Here is a 24174-nt window from a genome sequence, read left to right as displayed (position 1 = left end):
ACAGCTCATCATCTGTCAAATACCATCCCTACTGTAAAGCATGGTGTAGGCAGCATCATGCAATGGAGATGCTTTTCAGTGGCAGGGACTGGGAGACTGGTAAGGATAAAGGCAACATTGAATATAGGCAAATCCTTGAGCACCTGCTTCAGAGTGCAAACAACCTTAGACTGGAGGGAGAAGATTTAGGTTCCAACATGTCAGTAATCCTGAGCATACAGCCAAAGCAACACTGGAATGGCTTCAGAACAAGAATGTGAAAATCATTGAGTGGCCCAGCCAAAGACCAGACTTGAATCCCATTGAAAATCTGTGGAAAGACTTGATTGCAGTTCACTGCCGCTCCCCCATCTAATTTAACAGAGCTTGAGAAAATCCCCAAATCCAGATGTGCAAAGCTTACACTCACAGTTATGACAAGTCTAAGATACTCACTGACCTCTTATCAACTTGCATTAAGAATATTAGTTTTTCTTATGCCAAGTTTCAATATCCCTCAGATCTCAACTCTTGACCCTTAAATTGCATACATGTATGTAAGGAAGACAGGTTTATTCCATGGCAGTATTAGACTGGGTTTGATTACATGTCTGGAATCGTAGTAAGGGGCATAATGTGAACATAACTCAAGCGGATGTACTCCAGTTGATTTAATCCTTTAATCTAAAACATGGCCGCTGTACATTTATCAGGCTTTTGCACCAGTGCAAAATGTACATAATCTACCAATCTACAACACCAACCCCTTTTCAGTGTGACTTTACTAAACCTCTCACTAGCTTTTACTAGACCTTCTACTGGTACACATATTGTTAAACTTAATAATCTTACATATACAAAAAAGATTAAGCACTAAAAATGAAAATAAGAAAAAAATATGTAAAATGGAACAAGCGAAAGCTTGAGTGGCGCTCAAATCATTTGCCAAGATTTTKTTTTTAATCCCTCATTGAAACTAATTTACACAGAATGCAGTACTTTGCTGCCATCCAATGGCAGAGGGTGGTACTGAAACGAGCATTGGTTCGTTTTACAGTCCGTTTAGGATGAGACGAGAGACTGGTTTCTGTAACCATGGTTTCACCAGTCCTGGCTGGACTTCTGCTTGATGAATTTGAGTGATAGGTAGTAGAGCAGCATGAAGCCCACTACGACAGCGATGAGAACCAGGTAGCAGGAGTAGAGAGGGTACTGGTTCATATCCATAGCTTCCACCACCTGGACAGAAAAAAAGGTCAAAGATATCATTATACTATATGGTTGGTCCTCTGTAGCTAAGGTGGTAGAGCATGTTGCAATTCCAGGATATTGGGTTTGATTCCCAGGGCCACTCATACATAAGTGTATGTACACTTATGGACTCCCGAGTGGTGCAGGGGTCTAAGGCACTGCATCTCAGTGCTAGAGGCATCACTACAGACCCGGGTTTCGATTCCAGGCTGTATCACAACCGGCCCTGATTGGGAGTCCCATAGGGCGGCGCACAATTGGCCCAGCGTCGTCCGGGGTTAGGGTTTGGCCGGGTTAGGCCATCATTATAAATAMGAWTTTGTTCTTTAACTGACTTGCCTAGTTAAATAAAGGTTAAAAAAAAGACTATTAGTCACTTTGGATTAAAGTGTCTGCTAAGGCCTCCTGAGTGGCCTAAGGCACTGCATCGCAGTGTTGCAGCGTCACTACAACCTGGGTTCAATCCCAGGCTGTCACAACCGGGAGTCCCATAGGGCGGCGCACAATTGGCCCAGCATTGTCCGGGTTAGGGGAGGGTTTGGCGGGGGGGGGGCGCTTTACTTGTCTCATTGCGCTCTAGCGACTCCTTGTGGTGGGCATGGTTGGGGAGTTGTAGTGATGAGACAAGATCGTAATCATGAAATTAGGGAGAAGGGGGTCAAAAATCATAATAATTATGTCTGCTAAATGGCAGATATTATATATATGTTATTATATTTATATATATATTATATATTTACAGTACGATGTGTCGTCTCACACTGGAGAGCTATATATCTAATGACTCACATGTATGCCATCGATGTTGAGGGTGAAGTTTCCGATGGAGACAGGGTACTTGAGTCCCCTGAACTGGACCTGCAGCATGCCCTCAAAGCCCCAGCGCATGAAGGAGGCATGGGAGAACCAGGACGCCACTGAGGAGAGACACACAGTTCAGAGAGACACAGGTCAGAGGTCACAGATGTTGCAGAGTACACGTTACACACAAGATAGAGGGTCCCATATTGTCATGCTCATGTAAACTGTCATATGTTTCTAAGGGATTGGGATTGCTAGTATTGCATGTGGCCCTATAGAATCTTCATTAAAAAAAGGCCTAGAATGTGGCAAATGTAGGAGACCAGAGCAGAGACTTGTGTCCTCCTCACCTAACCACATGTTCTCCAGGCTAATGACGAAGCCTCCAGTAAGGTAGAACACAGTGAACAGAGAATTGCCCATGAAGGCTGATGTCTGCAGGGTGGGTAAGGCTGCAGCCACAAACAGAGCCATGCTGCGGCTGCAGTACACCATGAGCCACACCAGCAGGAAGTTGAGTAGGAAGCGGTCCGGGGCCTGGTTCAGGCCAGCCAGCCAGTAGATGGGTAGGCCGTAGACCAACGTGAACACACAGTGCTCCGGAAGCTCCCCCAGGACCTGGATGAGACATACACACACATTTACGTTTCTGCATCACATTAACTAATATACTCACTAACAACTGCCTACACTGGACCACAGTTTACATAGCATGTAAATACTGTGGCTACATTGCTTTTGTCACTGTGAAAAATGTGTGTCCTGTTTGCAGGGTTTTTACACAACAGTATGAAATCCTCACTACGGTCAGGCAAGCATGGTCCTATACTGACCCCTACTGGTTCATGTGTAAACCAACATTTTGAGAACCACTGTAAATTCTTCTTTCTTTCTTTGGCATTTAGCATACATATTTTACGTATTGGTGGTAGCGGGAATCTAACCCACTATCTTGGCGTTGCAAGCACCATGCCCTACCAACTGAGCTACAGAGGACCAGGACAGCCGCAGGCCGATTCTTTTCTTGAGGGGATGGTCAGGCGGCAGAACATAGTTATAAATCATTTGTAAACTGCAAGAAGCCCAAACAGATAGCGTATTTGACAGAAGTGGAATCATTTCAAACCTTGACTACATTGGGTGGGATACGTTCACATAGGCCTCTCTATTTATGCGTGGGAATACTTGGGAACAGATTTCATAAATGAAAATCACTTTGAACTGAGTTCCTGGTGATTTTACAACAACGAAAATTATATATATATATATTTTATTAGTATATTTTTTTATGTAATTATTTTTTGCTCAGAAAACTTGGGGGGCCAAATAAAATCGCCCACGGGCCACCAATTGGGGAACCCTGACATAGAGTGAAGAGTTAGTAGTGTGAATTGTTACCTTGGCAAAGAAGTAGGATGTGACGTTATACATGCCGTCCTCCAGCTCATGGTACAACATGGCTCTCTCTGTGTGACCTGCGGATGTCCAAAATTACACAAGGAACAACATTCATTGGCTCATGATGGATTCTTTCACTCTCAACTGAGCACTCTGATTGGTCACTGTGGCTGCCACTCACACTTTGCTATGACGTCCAGGACCACAGCGAATGGGGTGAGAGCTCCGATCATATAGAGCAGGGCGACTGTGTCCTGGATCGACAGACGCTCCTCCCCCGCCCCGAAGTACAGGAAGCCAATCAGCAGAGACATGAGCAGAGCCTCGAAGCCGTGCACCAGCAGAGTGACCAGGTCTCTAAAGTCATTGTGCACCTGACGCCTGTGAGGAGGAAGCACTTTCRCCGTTACTGCAGTTTCTCCTTTCAGATCACTGGGATGAATCCTATCTTAAGATGTATGCACATAACTCGGCCATTTGCGTAAATCATGCATTCATGTGAATGGAAGATTTCTCAGAAAACTGAGACAGAATGTCCCAAGTGCATCATCATCTTACCTGATGAGGATGGAGAACTGGTGTAGTCGGCCTGGCAGGCGGTCCTTTTGTTTGGATATATTTATCACTTCCTCCTGAGGTGCGGACTGAGTGCTGTGTGGGGGACAGACAAACAGAATCACTTGGTTGTTACAATGATGTAAAGCAAAAGAAGATGTTTAATGTAATGCATTAAAAAGAGTACATTAAGAAGGTCTCTGAGAAGGTCTCTGAGAAGGTCTCAGAAGGTCTCTGAGAAGGTCTCAGAAGGTCTCTGAGAAGGTCTCTGAGAAGGTATCTGAGAAGGTCTCAGAAGGTCTATGAGAAGGTCTCTGAGAAGGTCTCTGAGAAGGTCTCTGAGAAGGTCTATGAGAAGGTATCTGAGAAGGTCTCTGAGAAGGTCTCAGAAGGTCTCTGAGAAGGTCTCTGAGAAGGTCCCTGAGAAGGTCTCAGAGAAGGTCTCTGAGAAGGTCTCAGAAGGTCTCTGAGAAGGTCTCTGAGAAGGTCTCTGAGAAGGTCTCTGAGAAGGTCTCAGAAGGTTTCATAAGAGAGACTCACAGGGTTGTGCTTGGCTCCTCTGGCTTCCACATGAAGTCATCTGTCCCTCTCACCTTCTCCACAAACTGGGCTGACAGCACCCTGGCCCTCTCCAGACACTCAGCCTCTCTCTCTGGGCTGCGCCGGTCTATACTGATCAGATCCACTGAGGGGATGGACACACGCATGATCACAGGTACACACACACATTCAGATACACTCAACTGACTTCACAATTTCCCCTTTCTAGATTAGAAGGGAGTAGTGGTGGCTATTCAGCATGATACATGTCCATTGGGGTTCTGGCAGGGTAAACGTCTGTGTCAAAAGGGAGAGGAACATGGGGAACAGATAGCTGACTATTCAGCAGCCTGATGGTCTGGGGGTACAAGCTATTGGCCAGTCTGTTAGTTTTTGCTATGATGCTCCAGTACTGAGTGATGGAAGCGGGGAGAACCGGCCGKGGCTCGGGTGGCTGAGGTCCTTGATGATCTTCTTGGCCTTCCTGCAACACCTGGTGTTGTAGGTGTCCTGGAGGACAGGCACCCAATGGTGCGTTGGACTGAGCATACCACCCTCTGTTGTGCCTTGCGGTCAACGGCGGAGTTGCCATACCAGGCTATGATGCAGCCCGACAGAACAGTATGCTCTTGATGGTGCTCCTGTACAACACTGTGAAAGCCCTCTGGGACAGGCCAAATTTCTTCAGCCTTCTGAGGTTAAAGAGTTGCTGTCGAGCGTTATTCACCATGGTGTCAGAGTAGTTTGACCATTTCAGATCCTTGGAGATGTGTATGCCGAGGAACTTAACATGTTTGACCGTCTCCACGGCAGCCCCGTTCATACAGTATACCCAACGTACAGTATATCCCTTACCTTAACCTACCATAGAAGTCGGAGGGGTTGCAGTAGCGGGGGCAGGGGTGTCCCAGGGCTGTGAAGTATGGAACCATGTCTTTAGCGGTCCCACAGTAGACGGCTGAGCCAGAGGAGAGCAGGACCACCAGGTCAAAGAGCTGGAAGATGTCTGAGCGTGGCTGGTGGACGGACAGCAGTACCAGGCGGTTCCCCCGGGCCAACCGGGACAGAGTGATCACCAGGTTATGGGCCGTGAAGCTGTCCAGCCCCGACGTGGGCTCATCTAGGATCAGGATACCTGCACACAGAGAATGAGATAAGATTAGTGCCGTTTACTGTGCTCAATACAGGGATCTGGGTACAATGATAAACTGAAGTAGTTAAAAGTACAGGTACAGTAACATTGCATAAAGGTAATGTATGTTAATTACAGTACTGAGGGGAGCAAACATCTCCATCTGGATTATATCAACGCATGTCCATTCATTTCAAAATAAGTCATATTGATGCATTCTTCATTACTTGCCCACCCTCATTCTAGATCTCACCAGGGTTCCAGAGCAGCTGCACAGCGATGCTGACCCTCCTCCTCTCTCCCCCAGACACCCCTCTCACCAAGTCATTGCCCACCCGGGTGTGGGCACACTGTCGCAGACGCAGCTCTGCAATGACGTCATCCACCTATACAGGCAGTGCAGCCACAGTCACATGACAAACAGCTGAAGTGTTATGATGATGATCATAATTCCTACACTTTTAGAAGAAAAAAAAAGTGCTATCCAGAACTTAAAAGGGTTTATCGGCTGTCCCCATAGGAGAACCCTTTGAATAACCCTTTTTGGTTCCCAGTAGAACCCTTTTGGGTTCCATGTAGAACCCTTTCCACAGAGGTTATCCAAAAAAGGTTATCCTATGGGGACAGCTGAAGAACCCTTTTGGAACCCTTTTTTCTAAGAGTGTATGGAGCTTGTTTATGATTTTACTTAAGTTCTACACTAAACAAAAATATAAAAGCAACATGCAACAAGAGTTACAGCTCATATAAGTAAATCAGTCAATTGAAATAAATTAATTAGGCCCTCATCTATGGATTTCACATGACTGGGAATACAGATATGCATCTGTCGCAGATACCTTTTTTTTTTTTTAAAGGTAGAGGCGTGGATCAGAAAACCAGTCAGTATCTGGTGTGACCACCATTTGCCTCGTGCAGCTCGACACATCTCCTTTGCATAGAGTTGATCAGGCTTTTCATTGTGGCCTATGGAATGTTGTCCCACTCCTCTTCGATGGCGGTGCGAAGTTGCTGGATATTGGAGGGAACTGGAAAACACTGTTGTACACGTCAACCCAGAGCATCCCAAACATGCTCAATGGGTGACATGTCTAGTGAGTATGCAGGCCATGGAAGAACTGGGGCTGGGGCTGTGCATAATCTTGCTGAAAAATTAGGTGATGGCGGCGGATGAATGGCACGACAATGAACCTCAGGATCTCATCACGGTATCTCTGTCCATTCAAATTTCCATCGATTAAATGCAATTGTGTTTGTTGTCGGTAACTTATGCCTGCCCATACCATAACCCCACCGCCACCATGGGGCACTCTGTTCACAACGTTGACATCAGCAAACCGCTTGCCCACACGACGGCCATACACTCTGTCTGCTATCTGCCCGGTACAGTTGAAACCAAGATTCATCCTTAAAGAGCACACTTCTCCAGTGTGCCAGTGGCCATCGAAGGTGAGCATTTGCCCACTGAAGTCGGTTACGACGCCGAACTGCAGTCAGGTCAAGACCCTGGTGAGGACAACGAGAATGCAGATGAGCTTCCCTGAGATGGTTTCTGACAGTTTGTGTAGAAATTCATCGGTTGTGCAAGCCCACAGTTTCATCAGCTGTCCAGGTGGCTGGTCTCAGACGATCCCGAAGGTTAAGAAGCCGGATGTGGAGGTCCTGGGCTGGCGTGGTTACACATGGTCTGCGGTTGTGAGCATGGTTGGACCTACTGCCAAATTCTCTAAAACGATGTTGACATCTGTTGCATTGTGTTATGTGACAAAACTGAACATTTTAGAGTGGCCTTTAATTGTCCCCAGCACAAAGTGCACCTGTGTAATGATCCGGCTGTTTAATCAGCTTCTTGATATGCCACACACCTGTCAGGTGGATAGATTATCTTGGCAAATAAGAAATGCTCACTTACAGGGATGTAAACAAAATTGTGCACAGAATTTGAGATAAATAAGCTCTGTGCGTATTGAACATTTCTGTGATCTTTTATTTCAGGTTATGAAACATGGGACCAACACTTTACATGTTGCGTTTAATTTTGTTCAGTGTACATTGTTGGATAACGTTGATGGTCCTCATGGTGTGCAGGCTTTTGTTCTGGCCCAGCACTTACAGAACATCAGGTCTGTTAGTCCTGGGCTGGAACAGAACATCAGGTCTGTTAGTCCTGGGCTGGAACAGAACATCAGATCTGTTAGTCCTGGACTGGAACAGAACATCAGATCTGTTAGTCCTGGACTGGAACAGAACATCAGGTCTGTTTAGTCCTGGACTGGAACAGAACATCAGATCTGTTAGTCCTGGACTGGAACAGAACATCAGGTCTGTTAGTCCTGGACTGGAACAGAACATCAGGTTTGTTAGTCCTGGACTGGAACAGAACATCAGGTCTGTTAGTCCTGGGCTGGAACAAAAGCCTGTACACCCTCTGAGTCCCTGGGATTGGGAAGAACACTGCTATAACTTCCCATGTGACATGACCTGGGAAGTTTACCAATGCTTACCCTCTGGTCCCTCTGTTTCTGGCTGAAGTTTGTGGGTAGCCGTAGCTTAGCCACGAAGGCTAGTGTTTCCCTCACAGTAAGGTGAGGCAGCAGGCGGTCGTCCTGGCGGACATGGGCGATGGTCTTCCTCACCAGCTTTGGGTTGCTAGGTTGCCCGTTGATTAGCACTTGGCCAGACGTCATGGAGCCACCCTCATCACGACACGTTATGACGTCCAGCAGTGAGGTCTTTCCACAACCTGTGGAGGGACAGGATATGAAAGAGGTTATAGGGCATATCTTTGCATAGTCATCATCAGACCATAACTGTTTGGGGAATATCCACACTAGATTAAGCTATGTATTGGGAATGCATTCGAAGTGATATGCTAGTTTGGATATTGGAACAAACTGTAACTAGGCGAGACTGGACACAAAGTAACACAGTGCACAAAGCAACAACTAAATAACTCACGCTTAGAAAGCTCTTATTAAATGTGCTTCTGCTTGGTTAGTGTATCTACATGCCTAGGAAGTTTTGCTTAAATCCATAAATATGTCTGTTGCTTTTCAGGCTGAATTCGAAATATTCTTGCCGCCTCTCTTTTTTGAATATTGACCTGTGGAACATTCCCCATATATCTAATAATATATCATTTTTATCAGTAAGAAGAGGTCTTTTGATTGGTATAGTTGATGACAATAATTATTGTTGTATTTTCTCACAAGACTTTGTAGTGGGGGCAAATTGTACTATTTGTAACAATTAACCCCTTACCTAAAACAAACAAAAAATGTAGGCCTACTGTGCTGTCTACCATTTGGAGTAAATTATCTTGAATCCTATCTTTCTCATGTAGAAGTACAGCCAGTTGTTGACAAAACAGAGCTAAGATTAGTGCTGCCTCCTGTGGAGAGTAGCTGTGTATGTACCTGAGCTGCCGATGATGGCCAGCATCTGGCCACTGCGGACTCGCAGGTTGAGTTTGTTTATGGCTGTCTGCTTGTCTCCCTTCATCTCCCAGGGCATCTTAAACTCTGAGAGCTTCTCATACCACGGGATCTGAGCAGCCGTGTCCACCTGACACACACACAGGCACACACACACACACATTAGACTTTTTGATACTGTGGTGAAGCTGTGGGACAGCTTGTAAGGGAGGACGTCACTAAATCATAAACCACTGTAAGTCACTCTGGATAAGAGCGTCCGTTAWATTACAAAAATGTAAATGTAAACTAATTGCTCGCACCTGTGCCCGCTTGCAAGTCTCTGCCTGTGACTCTGTGAGAAACTGATATAAGGCAGAGCAGGGCCGGCGTTATGGGCGGGGCCTGGACCGCCCTACCGTACCTCCTTGCCCGTCCAAATAAAATATTGATAATTTATTTGACCAAGACGCACGCGGAAAGAAAGATTGACCAAGACGCACGCCGACAGAAAGACGCATCAATCTCAGATAAAGCATCCGAGCGAGTGAAACAGYGCCCCTCTGTCTCCGTATGTGTAGAACCTGTATCTAATGCTGTCCGGACAAAAAGAGTATAGCATGTCATACTTTTTCTGGCCAGACAGCATCAGATACATGGGCTACATATAGTAAGACAGAGGGGCGCTGTTTCACTCGCCAGTTTCAGGAGAGAGGAAGCGGCGAAGCGACCTCGAGGGCTCACTCGCCAAAATCGGTCCTGAATAAGTCCAATGCGTTTCTATGGGTATCATATGCAGACCTAAGCTTATTGCCTGCATTACCTGCTTTGGGACAACTACTTGCATTGTTAGGGTGGAGACATGAGCAACTTGTCATTATATACAGGTCTCTGCTTTCAGCCGCTTGCGAATTAGAAAGGAAAGTTGGCGGGTGGCACTGTTAGGATGCTGCCTTCCCCTAAAGTAAATTGATGTTTTGGCCAAATTATATAATTACTTCAATCAAAATAAAATAATTCAAATACTTTACCAGAGAGCTTGACTTAGCCACAGAGGATCATTAGTTGTGGATTGTTTCAAATCACAAGTGTGTAAGCCAATGCCTGGCAATATGCTTAGCTGATTATTGAGTTGCGGAAAAGCATGTGTGAATAGAATTCAAAATGTTGAGTYAAGAAGAAGGGGAGGAATGCACTCAGCCCTCTAGAATGTGCTCCGCTGTCTCCCGCCAATTCTAGCACATTCATTGTTTCATTGTGTATAATGTTTGCCCTTTGATTGTTCAGTTTTATCAATTCCCCGTTACATGCTGCCAGTAGGCCTTGTAAATGTACTGTTTATCCCCGTCATTTGGTTACATACATTTCTGTTAATGCAGGTATTACAGTCATTTACTGTTCTCATTTTTGGAGTGAAAACGTTGTTTGCGGAGTTCACAACCTGCTACACTTGTGAGAAACAAGTTTTGGTTMATTTTATAATCATCACTTTAGGAGTTTTGTAAATTTGTCCATTGTCTTTCATTTGGAGTGCTCCGTATCAGCATGTGTGTGGTTTCTCTGTCCTGATAACGCATTGCACCTTAAACGGGGAGTCGTTGTCATTCGCTGCTGGGTAGGGCAGCAGGTGATGAAGACAGGTAGTGAGGGGGGATTTGGGGAACCGGATAAGATAGTGGGGTCGGTAGGAGTGCGAGCCACCTCTCCTGCTTTTGAGAACAGACCACGTTTCGCGTTGTTCTTTAACATGCAAATTTAGCGTGTTCTTTGACATGCAAATTAATTAGCTATCCCATCAGCTGGGAGAGCTATGCGTTTTTAAAAGTTACATTTAAATGTTAAATGTTATGTCAATGTTCTCTTTCGTCGGCCTAGTCTTTTTAAATGTATAGTTTTTAAAGTGTGGGTTATGTGGGTCCAACAGAATTGCAGACCATGTAGCTCAAAGTAGGGGAGGGGTTCTATGTCTTTATTATCAGGTGTGGGTCTCTGGACTGTGACTGTGGGTCTCTGGACTGTGACTGTGGGTCTCTGGACTGTGTGTAGGCTATTATGCCCCTGTGTGCAGAGAATTTGCATGTTTGTACAATTACATTTCATTGGGCTTGGCCCGGTTTGCAGTGAAGTAGTACTAGAACCTTGTAACCCAATCAGTTCTCCTTAATGTATATATCTCACTAGTGTGTGTGTAGTGTCACTTTTTAGTGCGTTATCGCACATTCTTTAAAAAAATTGCCTTTATTTAACTAGGCAAGTCAGTTAAGAACAACTTCTTAATTACAATGACAGSCTAGGAGTGGTGGGTTAGCTGCCATGTTCAGGAGCAGAAGACAGATTTTTACCTTGTCAGCTCGGGGATTCMATCCACCAACCTTTCAGTTACTGGCCCAACGCTCTAACCAYTAGGCTACTTSCCTCCCCACTTAATAGCCTGTTTGCCTTACATTATTAGGGTCATTGCAGCAATCCTGACTGGGTTACAGAGACTACAGGAATTTAGCAGGTAGCCTAGCATTTCATAAAAATATGAAATTGTATATTTAATAAAGATCCTTTTTTGCTATATCTGTGTTGAGTTTTGTTGTGTCTTATCCTCTGACGACGGACCATACCGGTCAAACAAAGGTGGTGGCAGCTTCACAGCTATTCTGCTCTATCCAGTACTTGCCCCACCTCTCAGGTGGTCTAGMGAGCTTTATTACAATACTGACAGAATGTAAAAGGCAGGCAAAACTGAGACTGATACAGTCAGTGATAAGGAGCATAGGGAAATTGGGAAGAGTAGAGAGAAAGAATAGAGTGGGAGAAAGGTGTTGTTACCTCATAGTGCAGGTTGCTGACCTCTATCTCATTGCGACCTCCACTGTAGGTGAAGTACAGGCTACTGTCCTCTTCAGAAGAGGAGAACAGCTCAGTGTCTCCTCTCTAAGGAAGAAGTAGAGGTTACTGTAGGTTACTGAGTGAGGAAGCGGTCAAGAAGTTACTCAGTTTTGTACTGTGTACACATACCATTCACTTATCAGAGGGCCATTCACATATCGTAACTATATCTTCACTGGCATCCATTTACCTTATTTACTATGGTAATAAACCCTTGTATTTCTCTTAGTATATTCTGCCAGACATTTGTCTCAGCAAATCTAAGAAAACTGGTGTATCTTTAGAGGCTTCATTGTTCTGGCCACCAATGCATCGCACAATGGATTTAATTACCACTTTATCGGACGGTTCTGATGAGTCCTGTATAAAAGTGATTAGTTATGATTCCAGATAAACGGATCCTAAACTGAGCGGTGTGTGATAAAAGGTTATATAGCATTCTGGTAAACCGTGTAGGAGACCTCCAGCCTGTCCAGGGTCCACTCAAACAGAGCTACATGTCACCATTATGTAATTTAAAAAGCCTAGAGATAGATAGGCAGATCCTTGCCACCTCTCTAGAGTAGCATGAATATTCAAATACTATTTTATTTGTCACATGCGCCGAATACAACAGGTGTAGACCTTACCGTGAAATGCTTACTTACAAGCCTTAACCAACAATGCCGTTTTAAGAAAGAGTTAAGAAAATATTTACWAAATAAACTAAAGTAAAAAGTAACACAATAAAATAACAATAACAAGGCTATATACAGGGGGTACCGGTACCGTGTCAATGTGCGGGGGTACAGGTTAGGACTGGGGGGCAGTATTAAGTAGCTTGAATAATAAGGTGCCCAGAGTAAACTGCCTGCTACTCAGGCCCAAAAGCTAGAATATGCATATAATTGGTAGATTTGGATAGAAAACACTCTGAAGTTTCTAAAACTGTTTGAATGATGTATGTGAGTATAACAGAACTCATATGGCAGGCAAAAACCTGAGAARAAATCCAACCAGGAAGTGGGAAATCTGAGGTTTGTAGTTTTTCAAGTCATTGCCTATCCAATATACAGTGTCTATGGGGTCATATTGCACTTCCTAAGGCTTCCACTAGATGTCAACAGTCTTTAGAACCTTGTTCTAAATAAGAGCTGTTTGAGTCAGGTGTCTGGCAGAATGCCATGAGCTCAGTCGGGCGTGCGCCCATGAGAGTTACCTGCGTTCCTTTTCCTTTCTAAAGACAAAGGAATTGTCCAGTTGAAACATTGTTGAAGATTTATGATAAAAACATCCTAAAGATTGATTCTATACATCGTTTGACATGTTTCTACGAACTGTAATATAACTTTTTAGACTTTTTGTCTGAACTAAGCGATCGCGCATTGAGCATTTGGATTATTGGGCTAAACGCGMGAACAAAAAGGAGGTATTTGGACATAAATGATGGACTTTATCGAACAAAACAAACATTTATTGTGGAACTGGGATTCTTGGGAGTGCATTCCGATGAAGATCATCAAAGGTAAGTGAATATTTAAAACGCTATTTCTGACTTTTGTGACACCTCTCCTTCTTTGGAAAATGGCTGTATGTTTTTCTGTGGCTAGGTGCTGACCTAACATAATCGCAAGGTGTGCTTTCGCCGTAAAGCCTTTTTGAAATCTGACACAGCGGTTGCATTAAGGATAAGTTTATCTATAATTCCATGCATAACACTTGTATCTTTTATCAATGTTTATTATCAGTATTTCTGTAATTTGATGTGGCTCTCTGCACTTTCACCGGATGTTTGTTTCAGACAATGCATTTCTGAACGTAACACACCAATTTCAAATGAGGTTTTTGGACATAAAGATTAACTTTATCGAACAAAACACACATTTATTGTGTAACATGAAGTCCTGTGAGTGCCATCTGATGAAGATCATCAAAGGTTAGTGATTAATTGAATCGCTATTTCTGACTTTTGTGAGCCCTCTCCTTTTGTGAGCCCTCTGTTTGGTTTTCTGTGACTAGGTGCTGACCTAACATAATCGTTTGGTGTGCTTTCGCCGTAAAGCCTATTTGAAATCGGACACTGTGGCTGGATTTACAAGAGTTTATCTTTAAAATGGTGTATAATACTTGTATGTTTGAGGAATTTTAATTATGGGATTTCTGTTGTTTTGAATTTGGCGCCCTGCAATTTCACTGGCTGTTGGCGAGGTGGGACGCTAGCGTTGCACATATCCCAGAGAGGTTATTAAGAAAATATTTACTAAATAAACTAAAGTTWAAAAAAGTAACACAATAAAATAACAATAACAAGGCTATATACAGGGGGTACCGGTACCGTGTCAATGTGCGGGGGTACAGGTTAGTCGAGGTAATTGAGGTAATATGTGCATCTAGGTAAGGGTAAAGTGACTATGCATAGATAATAAACAGCCAGTAGCAGCAGTGTGTGGGCCTCAATGCAAATAGTCCGGGTAGCCATTTGATTAATTGTTCAACTGTCTCATGGCTTGGGGGTAGAAGCTGTTGAGGAGCCTTTTGGACCTAGACTTGGCACTCCGGTACCGCTTGCCGTGCGGCAGCAGAGAGAACAGTCTATGACTTGGGTGGCTGGGAGTCTTTGACAATTTTTGGGGCATTCCTCTGACACTGCCTAGTACAGTATAGAGGTCCTGGATGGCAGAAAGCATGGCCCCAGTGATGTACTGGGCCGTACAAAACTACCCTCTGTAGCGCCTTACAGTGGGATTCCGAGCAGTTGCCATACCAGGCGGTGATGCAACCAGTCACGATGCGCTCGATGGTGCAGCTGTAGAACTTTTTGAGGAGCCATGACAAATCTTTTCAGTCTCCTGAGGGGTAATAGGCTTTGTCGTGCCCTCTTCACGACTGTCTTGGTGTGTTTGGACCACAATAGTTTGTTGGTAATGTGGACCTCAAGGAACTTGAACCTCTCGACCCGCTCCACTACAGCCCCGTCGATGTGAATGGGTATGTGTTCAGCCCTCCTTTTCCTGTGTAGCACAATCAGCTCCTTTGTCTTGCTTCCGTTGAGGGAGAGGTTGTTGTCTTGGCACCACACTGCCAGGTCTCTGACATCCTCCCTATAGGCTGTCTCATCATTGTCGGTAATCAGGCCTACCACCGTTGTGTCGTCAGCAAACTTAATGATGGTGTTGCAATCGTGCTTGGCCACGTAGTCGTGGGTGAACAGGGAGTACAGGAGGGGACTAAGCACGCACCCCTGAGGGGCCCTGTGTAGAGGATCCTTGTGGCAGATGTGTTGTTGCCTACCCTTACCACCTGGGGTYGGCACATCARGAAGTCCAGGATCCAGTTGCAGAAGGAGGTGTTCAATCCCAGGGTCCTTAGCTTAGTGATGAGCTTTGTGGTCACTATGGTGTTAAACGCTGAACTGTAGTCAATGAACAGCATTCTCACATAGATGTTCCTTTTGTTCAGGGGGAAAGGGCAGTGTAGAGTGCGTTTAAGATTGCATCATCTGTGGATTTGTTGGTGCGGTATGCGAATTGGAGTGGGTCTAGGGTTTCCGGGATGATGGTGTTGATGTGAGCCATGACCAGCCTTCCAAAGCACATCATGGCTACAGATGTGAGTGCTATGGAGCGGTAGTCATTTAGGCAGGTTACCTTGGCCTTCTTGAGCACAGTTACTATGCTGGTCTGCTTGAAACATGTAGGTATTACAGACCCGGTCCGGGAGAGGTTGAAAATATTGTACACATTGTAATCCATCTGGCCCGCGGCCTTGTGAATGTTGACCTGTTTAAAGGTCTTACCCACATTGGCTATGGAGAGCGTGATCACACAGTCGTCTGGAATAGCTAGAGCTCTCGTGCATGCTTCAGTGTTGCTTGCCTCGAAGCGAGCATAAAAGGCATTTAGCCCGTCTAGTAGGCTTGCGCACTGGGCAGCTCGCGGCTGTGTTTCCCTTTGTACTCCATAATAGTTTGCAACCACATCCAACGAGTGTCAGAGCCGGTGTAGTGGGATTCAATCTTAGTCTTGTATTGACGTTTTGCATGTCTGATGGTTCGTCTGAGGGCATAGCGGGATTTCTTATAAGCGTCCRGATTAGTGTTCGGATGGAGGGCAAGGGAGAGCTTTGTATACATCTCTTTGCATGGAGTAAAGGTGGTCTAGAGTTTTTTTTGCTCTGGTTGCACATGTGACATGCTGGTAGAAATTAGGTTAAACTGATTTAAGTTTTCCTGCATTAGTCAACTGGCGCAAGGAACGCCGCTTCTGGATGAGCATTTTCTTGTTTGCTTATGGACTTACACAGCTTATTGAGTCAATGACGGAAATCATAGAAACTCAAACTAAACCCAAACATRTAGAAAAAAACAAGTGAATGAACCGAAGAACTAATTTTTCCCAGTCTGTTTCTCGGCCTCTGTGTGTCCTGTCCCATATCACTGTACCTGTGTTGAAGGTCAGAGCTGGTCTGTAGATCGTCATTGACTCACCATCTGTGGGGGGCCACCGGTAACGATCCCTGTCTCTGGATCTGGCCTGCTGTCTGTCCCTCCAGTATACATGGCTTGTGGAGTTGTAGGCGGTGGTGGAAGTTCTGATATAGGGGTCAGTGCCCCATATGCCTGGTTGATTCTGAGTCTGTATGTCTCCCTGGTCTTCCCTCTCCTCTCCCAGGCTGACATAGACTGACTGCACAGCATAGGGGAGACCTGTGACTTAGTGTTACCTTTCTCTTTATACAGCCCAAGAGCAAAGTTCCACTGATAAGAGCCCTGTGTTAATGGTGCCGGCGCCACTGTCACAACGTAATGCTGAATGGCCACAAACAGCTGACTACAGAAAGAAGACGCACATAGAGACAACATATATTTGTGGYTTGGATGAGCAGAGCTGTGAAACCATGATGAATGGGTCCTACTCTATGGAAGTAACACCAGAGGGGACAGAGAGCAGGTCTAAGGAATCTTTTAAGTTTGTTTCGGAGAAGAGCGTGGTGAAGAGGTCTGGACCAGGACCTTCTGACCAACCGCAACCCTCCTGCTGCCTGAGCGTTAGCCACGTCTCCTACAGCGTCAGGTAAGCTAATGCTATTGACAAGATGGAAAGATGTGTTACGAATGTGATGCGTGATATCACTGTCCCTTGGTTTGGAACTGTGAATGAACTGTTAAAACAATCTTACGGATTGTGCCTTTAAATATTACATTTAGGTCATACTCTACTTAATAAGATAGGGCTTGTTACACCAGTAAACAGTCGCATCAAGCGRCAAGATTTTGTACTTGAACATACTATTCTGGTACAGTAACAGGGAGGTAAAAATGGAAACATTGTATCTGCTCATCTAAAGCAGAGCAGCAGTGTCTAGCTGCATCTCTGTATCTACTGTGCAGATCATTACATGAATTGGGTCGTTCCACGAAATGGGTGGTGTAACTAGATTTTTTGGGGTCGATTTCACCTCATTTTTACATTCTGTAATRAAGAGCACATGTTCAACCTAATAAAAAACATGTTTTCCCATTTCAAATTACTATAGTAAGTGCTTATTAAGTGCCAAATAAAGTAACAKGGTTGACCCTATCAGGGTTGACGATTTCATCTTAAATCAACCATAATTCACCTTTATTCATTTCAAAATCTTATTTCTTAAATGTTCCATGTGGTCTATATTAAAAGGTACTTAATTAAATAATACAATTATATTTTAAAATTCAATATTGGTGCACAATTTGTACTTATGATATTAAATGGGTCCAAAAGGGACACATTTCATGGAACGAGCCAATTATACTCATAACACAGATTCAGTAAACTTTGTGTATGTGCCCTTGTCAGTGAGCGAGTGGGGCATTGGTGGGACCTCACCACCTTCAAAAAGAAATGGACCAGACAGATTCTCAATGGCATCTCCTTCCATGTGAACAGTGGGCAGATCATGGGAATACTGGGGAACTCAGGTGGGCAACACAAACACACCAGTACAGCTGACAGGCAATGAAGAACAAAATACTCAGTCAATCTGGTCTCAGAGCAAAATGTATTATATGCTACTTACATCCGTGCCACTCCGTTTAGTATGATACAGTGCCTTGCAAAAGTATTCATCCCCATTGGTGTTTTTCCWATTTTTTTGCATKACAACCTGTAATTTAAATWGATTTTTATTTGGATTTCAGGTAATGGACATACACAAAATCGTCCAAATTGGTGAAGTGAAATGAAAAAAATAACGGAAGACGGAAAAGTGATGCGTGCCTATGTATTCACCCCTTTGTTATGAAGCCCCTCAATAAGATCTGGTGCAACCAATTACCTTCAGAAGTCACATAATTAGTTAAATAAAGTCCACCTGTGTACAATCTAAGTGTCACATGATCTGTCACATGATCTCAGTATATATACACCTGTTYTGAAAGGCCCCAGAGTCTGCAACACCACTAAGCAAGGGCCACCACCAARAAAGCGGCACCACGAAGACCAAGGAGTTCTCCAAACAGGTCAGGGACAAAGTTGTGGAGAAGTACAGATCAGGGTTGGGTAATACAAAAAATATCAGAAACTTTGAACACCCCACGGAGCACCATTAAATCCATTATTAAAAATKGAAAGAATATGGCCCCACAACAAACCTGCCAAGAGAGGGCCGCCCACCAAAACTTACGGACCAGGCAAGGAGGGCATTAATCAGAGAGGCAACAAAGAGACCAAAGATAACCCTGAAGGAGCTGCAAAGCTCCACAGCGGAGATTGGAGTCCTGTCCATGGGACCACTTTAAGCCGTACGGTCCACAGAGCTGGGCTTTACAGAAGAGTGGCCAGAAAAAAGCCATTGCTTAAAGAAARAAATAAGCAAACACGTTTGGTGTTCACCAAAAGACATGTGGGAGACTCCTCAAACATATGCAAGAAGGTGCTCTGGTCAGATGAGACTAAAATCTAGCTTTTTGGCCATCAAAGAAAATGCTATGTCTGGTACAAACCCAACACCTCTCATCACCCCGAGGACATCATCCYCACAGTGAAGCATGGTGGTGGCAGCATCACGGGGGATGTTTTTTGGAGAAAAAAATTCATCGGCAGGGACTGGGAAACTGGTCAGAATTGAAGGAATGATAGATTGCGCTAAATACAGGGAAATTCTTGAGGGAAACCTGAGATATGAGACTGGGACGGAGGTTCACCTTCCAGCAGGACAATGACCCTAAGCATACTGCTAAAACAACACTTGAGGGGTTTAAGGGGAAACATTTAAATCTCTTGGAATGGCCTAGTCAAAGCCCAGACATCAATCCAACTGAGAATCTGTTGTATGACTTAAAGATTGCTGTACACCAGTGGAACACATCCAACTTGAAGTAGCTGGAGCAGTTTTGCCTTGAAGAATGGGCAAAAATCCCAGTGGCTAGATGTGCCAAGATTATAGACATACCCCAAGAGACTTGCAGCTGTATTTGCTGCAAAAGGTGGTTCTACAATGTATTGACTTTGGGTTGGTGAATAGTTATGCACGCTCAAGTTTTCAGTTTTTTTGTCTTATTTCTTGTTTGTTTCACAAGAAAAAATATTTTGCATCTTCAAAGTGGTAGGCATGTTGTGTAAATTAAATGATACAACCCCCCAAAAAAATCTATTTTAATTCCAGGTTGTAAGGCAACAAAATAGGAAAAATGCCAAAGGGGGTGAATACTTTCTCAAGCCAATGCATGTTAGGTTACGTTATATTGGCCTACCAATGTAATAGCAGTCGTACAATATAATATGAATTGTAAGACATATCGTATGTTGCGAATTACAATTCATATGATATGTTACAAATTGCAATTCGTGCTAAAATGCYAAAGTTGCCCGTGATAAGATTTGACTCACAACATTTGGGTTGCTAGACGTTTGCGTTATACACCTACCCATCCACCCTACTCTMATTTTTGTCTTATCGAACATAATATATACTGAACAAAAATATWAACATAACATGGAAAAATGTCAATGATTTAACTGAGGTACAGTTCATATAAGGAAATCAGTGAATTGAAATACATTCATTAGGCTCTAATCTATGGATTTCWCATGACTGGGCAGGGGCGAAGTGGTTGTGAGGCTGGTTGGACGTGCTGTCAAATTCTCTAAAACCACTTTGGAGGTGGCTTATGGTAGAGAAATGAACATTGAATTATCTGGCAACAGCTCTGGTGGCCATTCCTGCAGTCAACATGTCAGCATGCTCCCTCAAAATGTAGACATCTGTGGCATTGTGTTGTGTGACAATACTGCACATTTAAGAGTGGCCTTTTATTTTTCCCCGCACAAGGTACACCTATGTAATGATCATGCTGTGTGTAATGATCRTGCTGTTTAATCAGCTTCTTGATATGTCACACCTGTCAGGTGAATGGATTATCTTGGCAAAGGAGAAATGCTCACTAAYATTTGAGAGAAACAAGCTTTTTGTGCGTATGGACAATTTTTGGGATATTTTATTGGGACCAACATGGGACCAACACTTTACATGTTGCGTTTATATTTTTGTTCAGTAAATCATAATAAACTTGTCAAATAATGTAACATAACGCAACATATATTATACTAAATGGAGTGGCATAGATTTTAGTAACATATAATATGTTTTGCTCTGAGACCAGACAGACTGTCAGAGTAATTTGTTTCTGGGTGCCGAGACTACTAACATAATCAGTAACATTAAATACTTACCACAGTGGAACATAAATGCACAAATCATACCTGACATAGACCTACAGTACATTTTWTAGTACAATGCCTCCACTTACCATGCAATCTATGTAAAATACTGTAATTCTACTACCGCACAATCATATTTGTCTCATCCTGTGCTGCCCTTGGCTTTCTGTGTGTGCCAGGCTCAGGGAAGACCACTCTCCTGGATGCCATCTCTGGGAGGATTGGGAACTCAGGGACTCTTCTGGGAGATGTGTCTGTCAACGGGAGGAAGCTGAAAAGAGAGCAGTACCAGGATTGTTTCTCCTATGTGCTACAGGTAAACACACACAAACAAAGTAATACAGTCTCACCTCTCACTCACTATTCACAGACCGYCATAAATATTGTTCTTAGCTTATCATATTTGCTAGCAGTATAAAGTTCAAGCTGGCTGACATTACGTTGAGCTTTGTCCGTAAACTGCTGCATGAGAAAGTGAGAGAGRGTGGGTGAAATACGTGGCATGGGGTAAATAAGAGTCCACAAATACACTCTCTCCATCAACTCTACTCACTTCAAGTAGGGGATGGGTGGCCAGCCAGGGTGGAATTAACTGGAGTTACAGATAGCTTCTACATACAGTAATCTTTCTCTGGGATGTTCATGTGTATCCACAGCTAAATTAAATCACTGAGTTTAGAACCCAGTCCYTTGAAATAATCTCTCCTTTTACTGCAGATAAAATCCTCCCTGCTCACCGGAGCCATAAACTAATCCAGTCATTAAATTTCCCTCCTAAGCCTTGGATGAGATGGTGATATTAAATCGCACAGTAATTAAGAAGAAGAGCAGGAGAGTTCATTCACGCACGCACTCACCCATGCTTCCACGCTCATACCCATGGTGCGTGAGCACATCAAAGTTCCATAATCCAGTAGGGCTCTGCTGTCAGTCAATCATTAAAGCTCAGCCCATTCAATCTATGTTAGGGGCACACAGTAAACAGAAAGAGAAAGACAACATTATACAGCTGCCATACATACACACAAAACTCTCACAGTTCACCTCACCTTTAACACGGATCACTTAGGTAACACCACAGTCCCCCACGTCTGTGCAGAGGTAGGTAACAGACAGTCCCCTACGTCTGTGCAGAGGTAGGTAACAGACAGTCCCCCACGTCTGTGCAGAGTAGGTAACAGACAGTCCCCTACATCTGTGCAGAGGTAGGTAACAGACAGTCCCCTACATCTGTGCAGAGGTAGGTAACAGACAGTCCCCCACGTCTGTGCAGAGGTAGGTAACAGACAGTCCCCTACGTTGTGCAGAGGTAGGTAACAGACAGTCCCTACGTCTGTGAGAGGTAGGTAACAGACAGTCCCTACGTCTGTGAGAGGTAGGTAACAGACAGTCCCCTACGTTGTGCAGAGGTAGGTAACAGACAGTCCTACGTCTGTGAGAGGTATGAACAGACAGTCCCTACGTCTGTGAGAGGTAGGTAACAGACAGTCCCCTAGTTGTGCAGAGGTAGGTAACAGACAGTCCCCTACGTATGTGCAGAGGTAGGTAACAGACAGTCCCCCATCGTTGTGCAGAGGTAGTAACAGACAGTCCCCTACGTATGTGCAGAGTGAGCAGTACCCTACGTCTGTGAAGAGGTAGGTAACAGACAGTCCCTACGTCTGTGCAGAGGTAGGTAACAGACAGTCCCACGATGTGTGCAGAGGTAGGTAACAGACAGTCCCTACGTCTGTGAGAGGATGGTAACAGACAGTCCCCTACGTCTGTGAGAGGTAGGTAACAGACAGTCCCCTACGTTGTGCAGAGGTAGGTAACAGACAGTCCTCTACGTCTGTGAGAGGTAGGTAACAGACAGTCCCTACGTCTGTGCAGAGGTAGGTCCAGTCCCCTACGTTGTGCAGAGGTAGGTAACAGACAGTCCCCTACGTCTGTAGAGGTAGTAACAGACAGTCCCCTACGTCTGTGCAGAGGTAGTAACAGACAGCCCCTATGTCTGTGCCAAAGTTACAGGTAACAGACAGTCCCCTACGTCTGTGAAGAGGTAGGTAACAGACAGTCCCCGACGTCTGTGCAGAGGTAGGTAACAGCTACAACTACCTGACATCAGTTGACCATTTTACAAAGGATACATGGTGCTCTGAGTAGAAAACGTAGAGTTCACTATACAGTGCATACACAATACATGGACTACTAATATTTTGATCTCATGCCTTCGATCTGTCTTTATCCCTGGCTTTCTGTCTTCCCTCTGTAGAGTGACAACCTGCTGAGTTACCTGACAGTGGAGGAGACTCTGACATACACAGCCCAGTTGGCCCTGAGACGACACTCAGCAGACGTCATCCACAAGAAGGTGTGAATCGTACAGACTATAGATAACCTTCAGACCAGGGCTGGCCTACAACAGATACACATTAAGATATCTTTGATTTCTCAAGCGATTCTGGTATCAACTGTGATAAGTTGTTGACCCCTGACCACTTGGCCTGGCCTGCAGGTGTTGGCGGTGATGGCGGAGCTGAGTCTAGGTCACGTGGCCCACAGTGTGATCGGAGGACGCATCTTCCCAGGGATCTCTGGGGGAGAGAGGAGGAGGGTGTCCATTGCCATGCAGTTGCTTCAGGACCCTAGTGAGTACAAAGAAAGCTGTCTTTGGTCATTGCCTGTGCAGAATTTCAGGAGAYAAGCATGTAAATACCCCTTAAACAAACACATAACTATACCATACATGACTAAAATATGTGTAGAAAAATACAGGCTATTCTACAAAACCAAGAAAACACATTTTCAATATCATGGATTAGAATAAGAGTATGTCACCTTGAGCGAAGGAAAAAGTTGATCATCACAAAGTTCAACCACTTCTGAGCGGYTAACAATGAGACCTGTGTCTAATAATAGACTAGAAACAGAGAGGGATGGACAGAGGGGTGATAAGAGAGGGAGAGATGGGGGGGTAATGAAAGACAGGGTTATTACACACTCAGTATTAAGCTGAGTGAATCATGTGGGGGGTCCCAGGTGGAGTTTATCAGGGCCTGAGGACCCACAGGGGGTGAGGGGGTCTCAGTCCTCATTCGGATTAGACGGAGCACTCTCCACCCAAACACTAGGCCACATTAATGAAGGGTTCCCATCCGCTGCCTCGCCAATCAACCAGGAAATGAATTAATCATCACACAATTAATGCATCTGTTAATTCCACTCATCCTTTTTAAAAAGGCAATCTTTTAATTGTGCTAATTGGATAAATTAACAGAAAAGAACACACTTATCTCAAAGAGTGGCCCCTTAGAGGGGGACTGTGCCATTTAAAAAAGTTCAACTCTGTTTTTAAAAGTTAGAATAAAATTGATGTGGAAGTTTTTTCAATGTTAAATATTCCGATGTGTTACTTTGGGACATGTGATGTCGTTTCAGAGGTCATCCTTCTGGACGAGCCAACCACGGGCCTTGACAGCATGACGGCCAATCAGATTGTTGTTTTACTGGCTGAGCTGGCCAGAAGGGACCGCATTGTCATAGTAACCATCCACCAGCCACGCTCTGA

General features: G+C 44.4%; 2 protein-coding genes across 2 annotated transcripts in view; one reads left to right on the top strand and one right to left on the bottom strand.

The window, feature by feature from the left end:
- Positions 1–645: 645 nt before the first annotated feature.
- abcg8 (ATP-binding cassette, sub-family G (WHITE), member 8) lies at positions 646–16728 on the bottom strand. Its single transcript, XM_023993556.2, has 13 exons — positions 16415–16728; positions 11890–11994; positions 9073–9220; positions 8161–8399; positions 5910–6042; positions 5390–5659; positions 4525–4669; positions 3988–4080; positions 3611–3810; positions 3430–3506; positions 2382–2649; positions 2020–2147; positions 646–1218 (listed from the first exon to the last, which is right to left on the bottom strand). Exons 1-13 carry the CDS (start codon positions 16622–16624, stop codon positions 1081–1083), a joined length of 2154 nt encoding a protein of 717 aa, XP_023849324.1. The 5' UTR covers positions 16625–16728; the 3' UTR covers positions 646–1080.
- The window catches only part of abcg5 (ATP-binding cassette, sub-family G (WHITE), member 5), a 12723-nt gene continuing 5253 nt past the window's right edge, over positions 16705–24174 (top strand). The window contains 6 exon segments of the mRNA XM_023993557.2: positions 16705–17000; positions 17763–17884; positions 20804–20940; positions 22879–22977; positions 23122–23254; positions 24045–24174. The exon segment at positions 24045–24174 is cut by the window's right edge and continues 10 nt beyond it. Coding sequence (XP_023849325.1) covers positions 16705–17000; positions 17763–17884; positions 20804–20940; positions 22879–22977; positions 23122–23254; positions 24045–24174 — 917 coding nt within the window.

The sequence above is a fragment of the Salvelinus sp. IW2-2015 genome, linkage group LG8, assembly GCF_002910315.2.
Source record: "Salvelinus sp. IW2-2015 linkage group LG8, ASM291031v2, whole genome shotgun sequence".
Taxonomy (NCBI): Eukaryota; Metazoa; Chordata; class Actinopteri; order Salmoniformes; family Salmonidae; genus Salvelinus; species Salvelinus sp. IW2-2015.
Note: the sequence above shows the minus strand (reverse complement) of the source record. Positions and strands in the feature narration are given on the sequence as shown.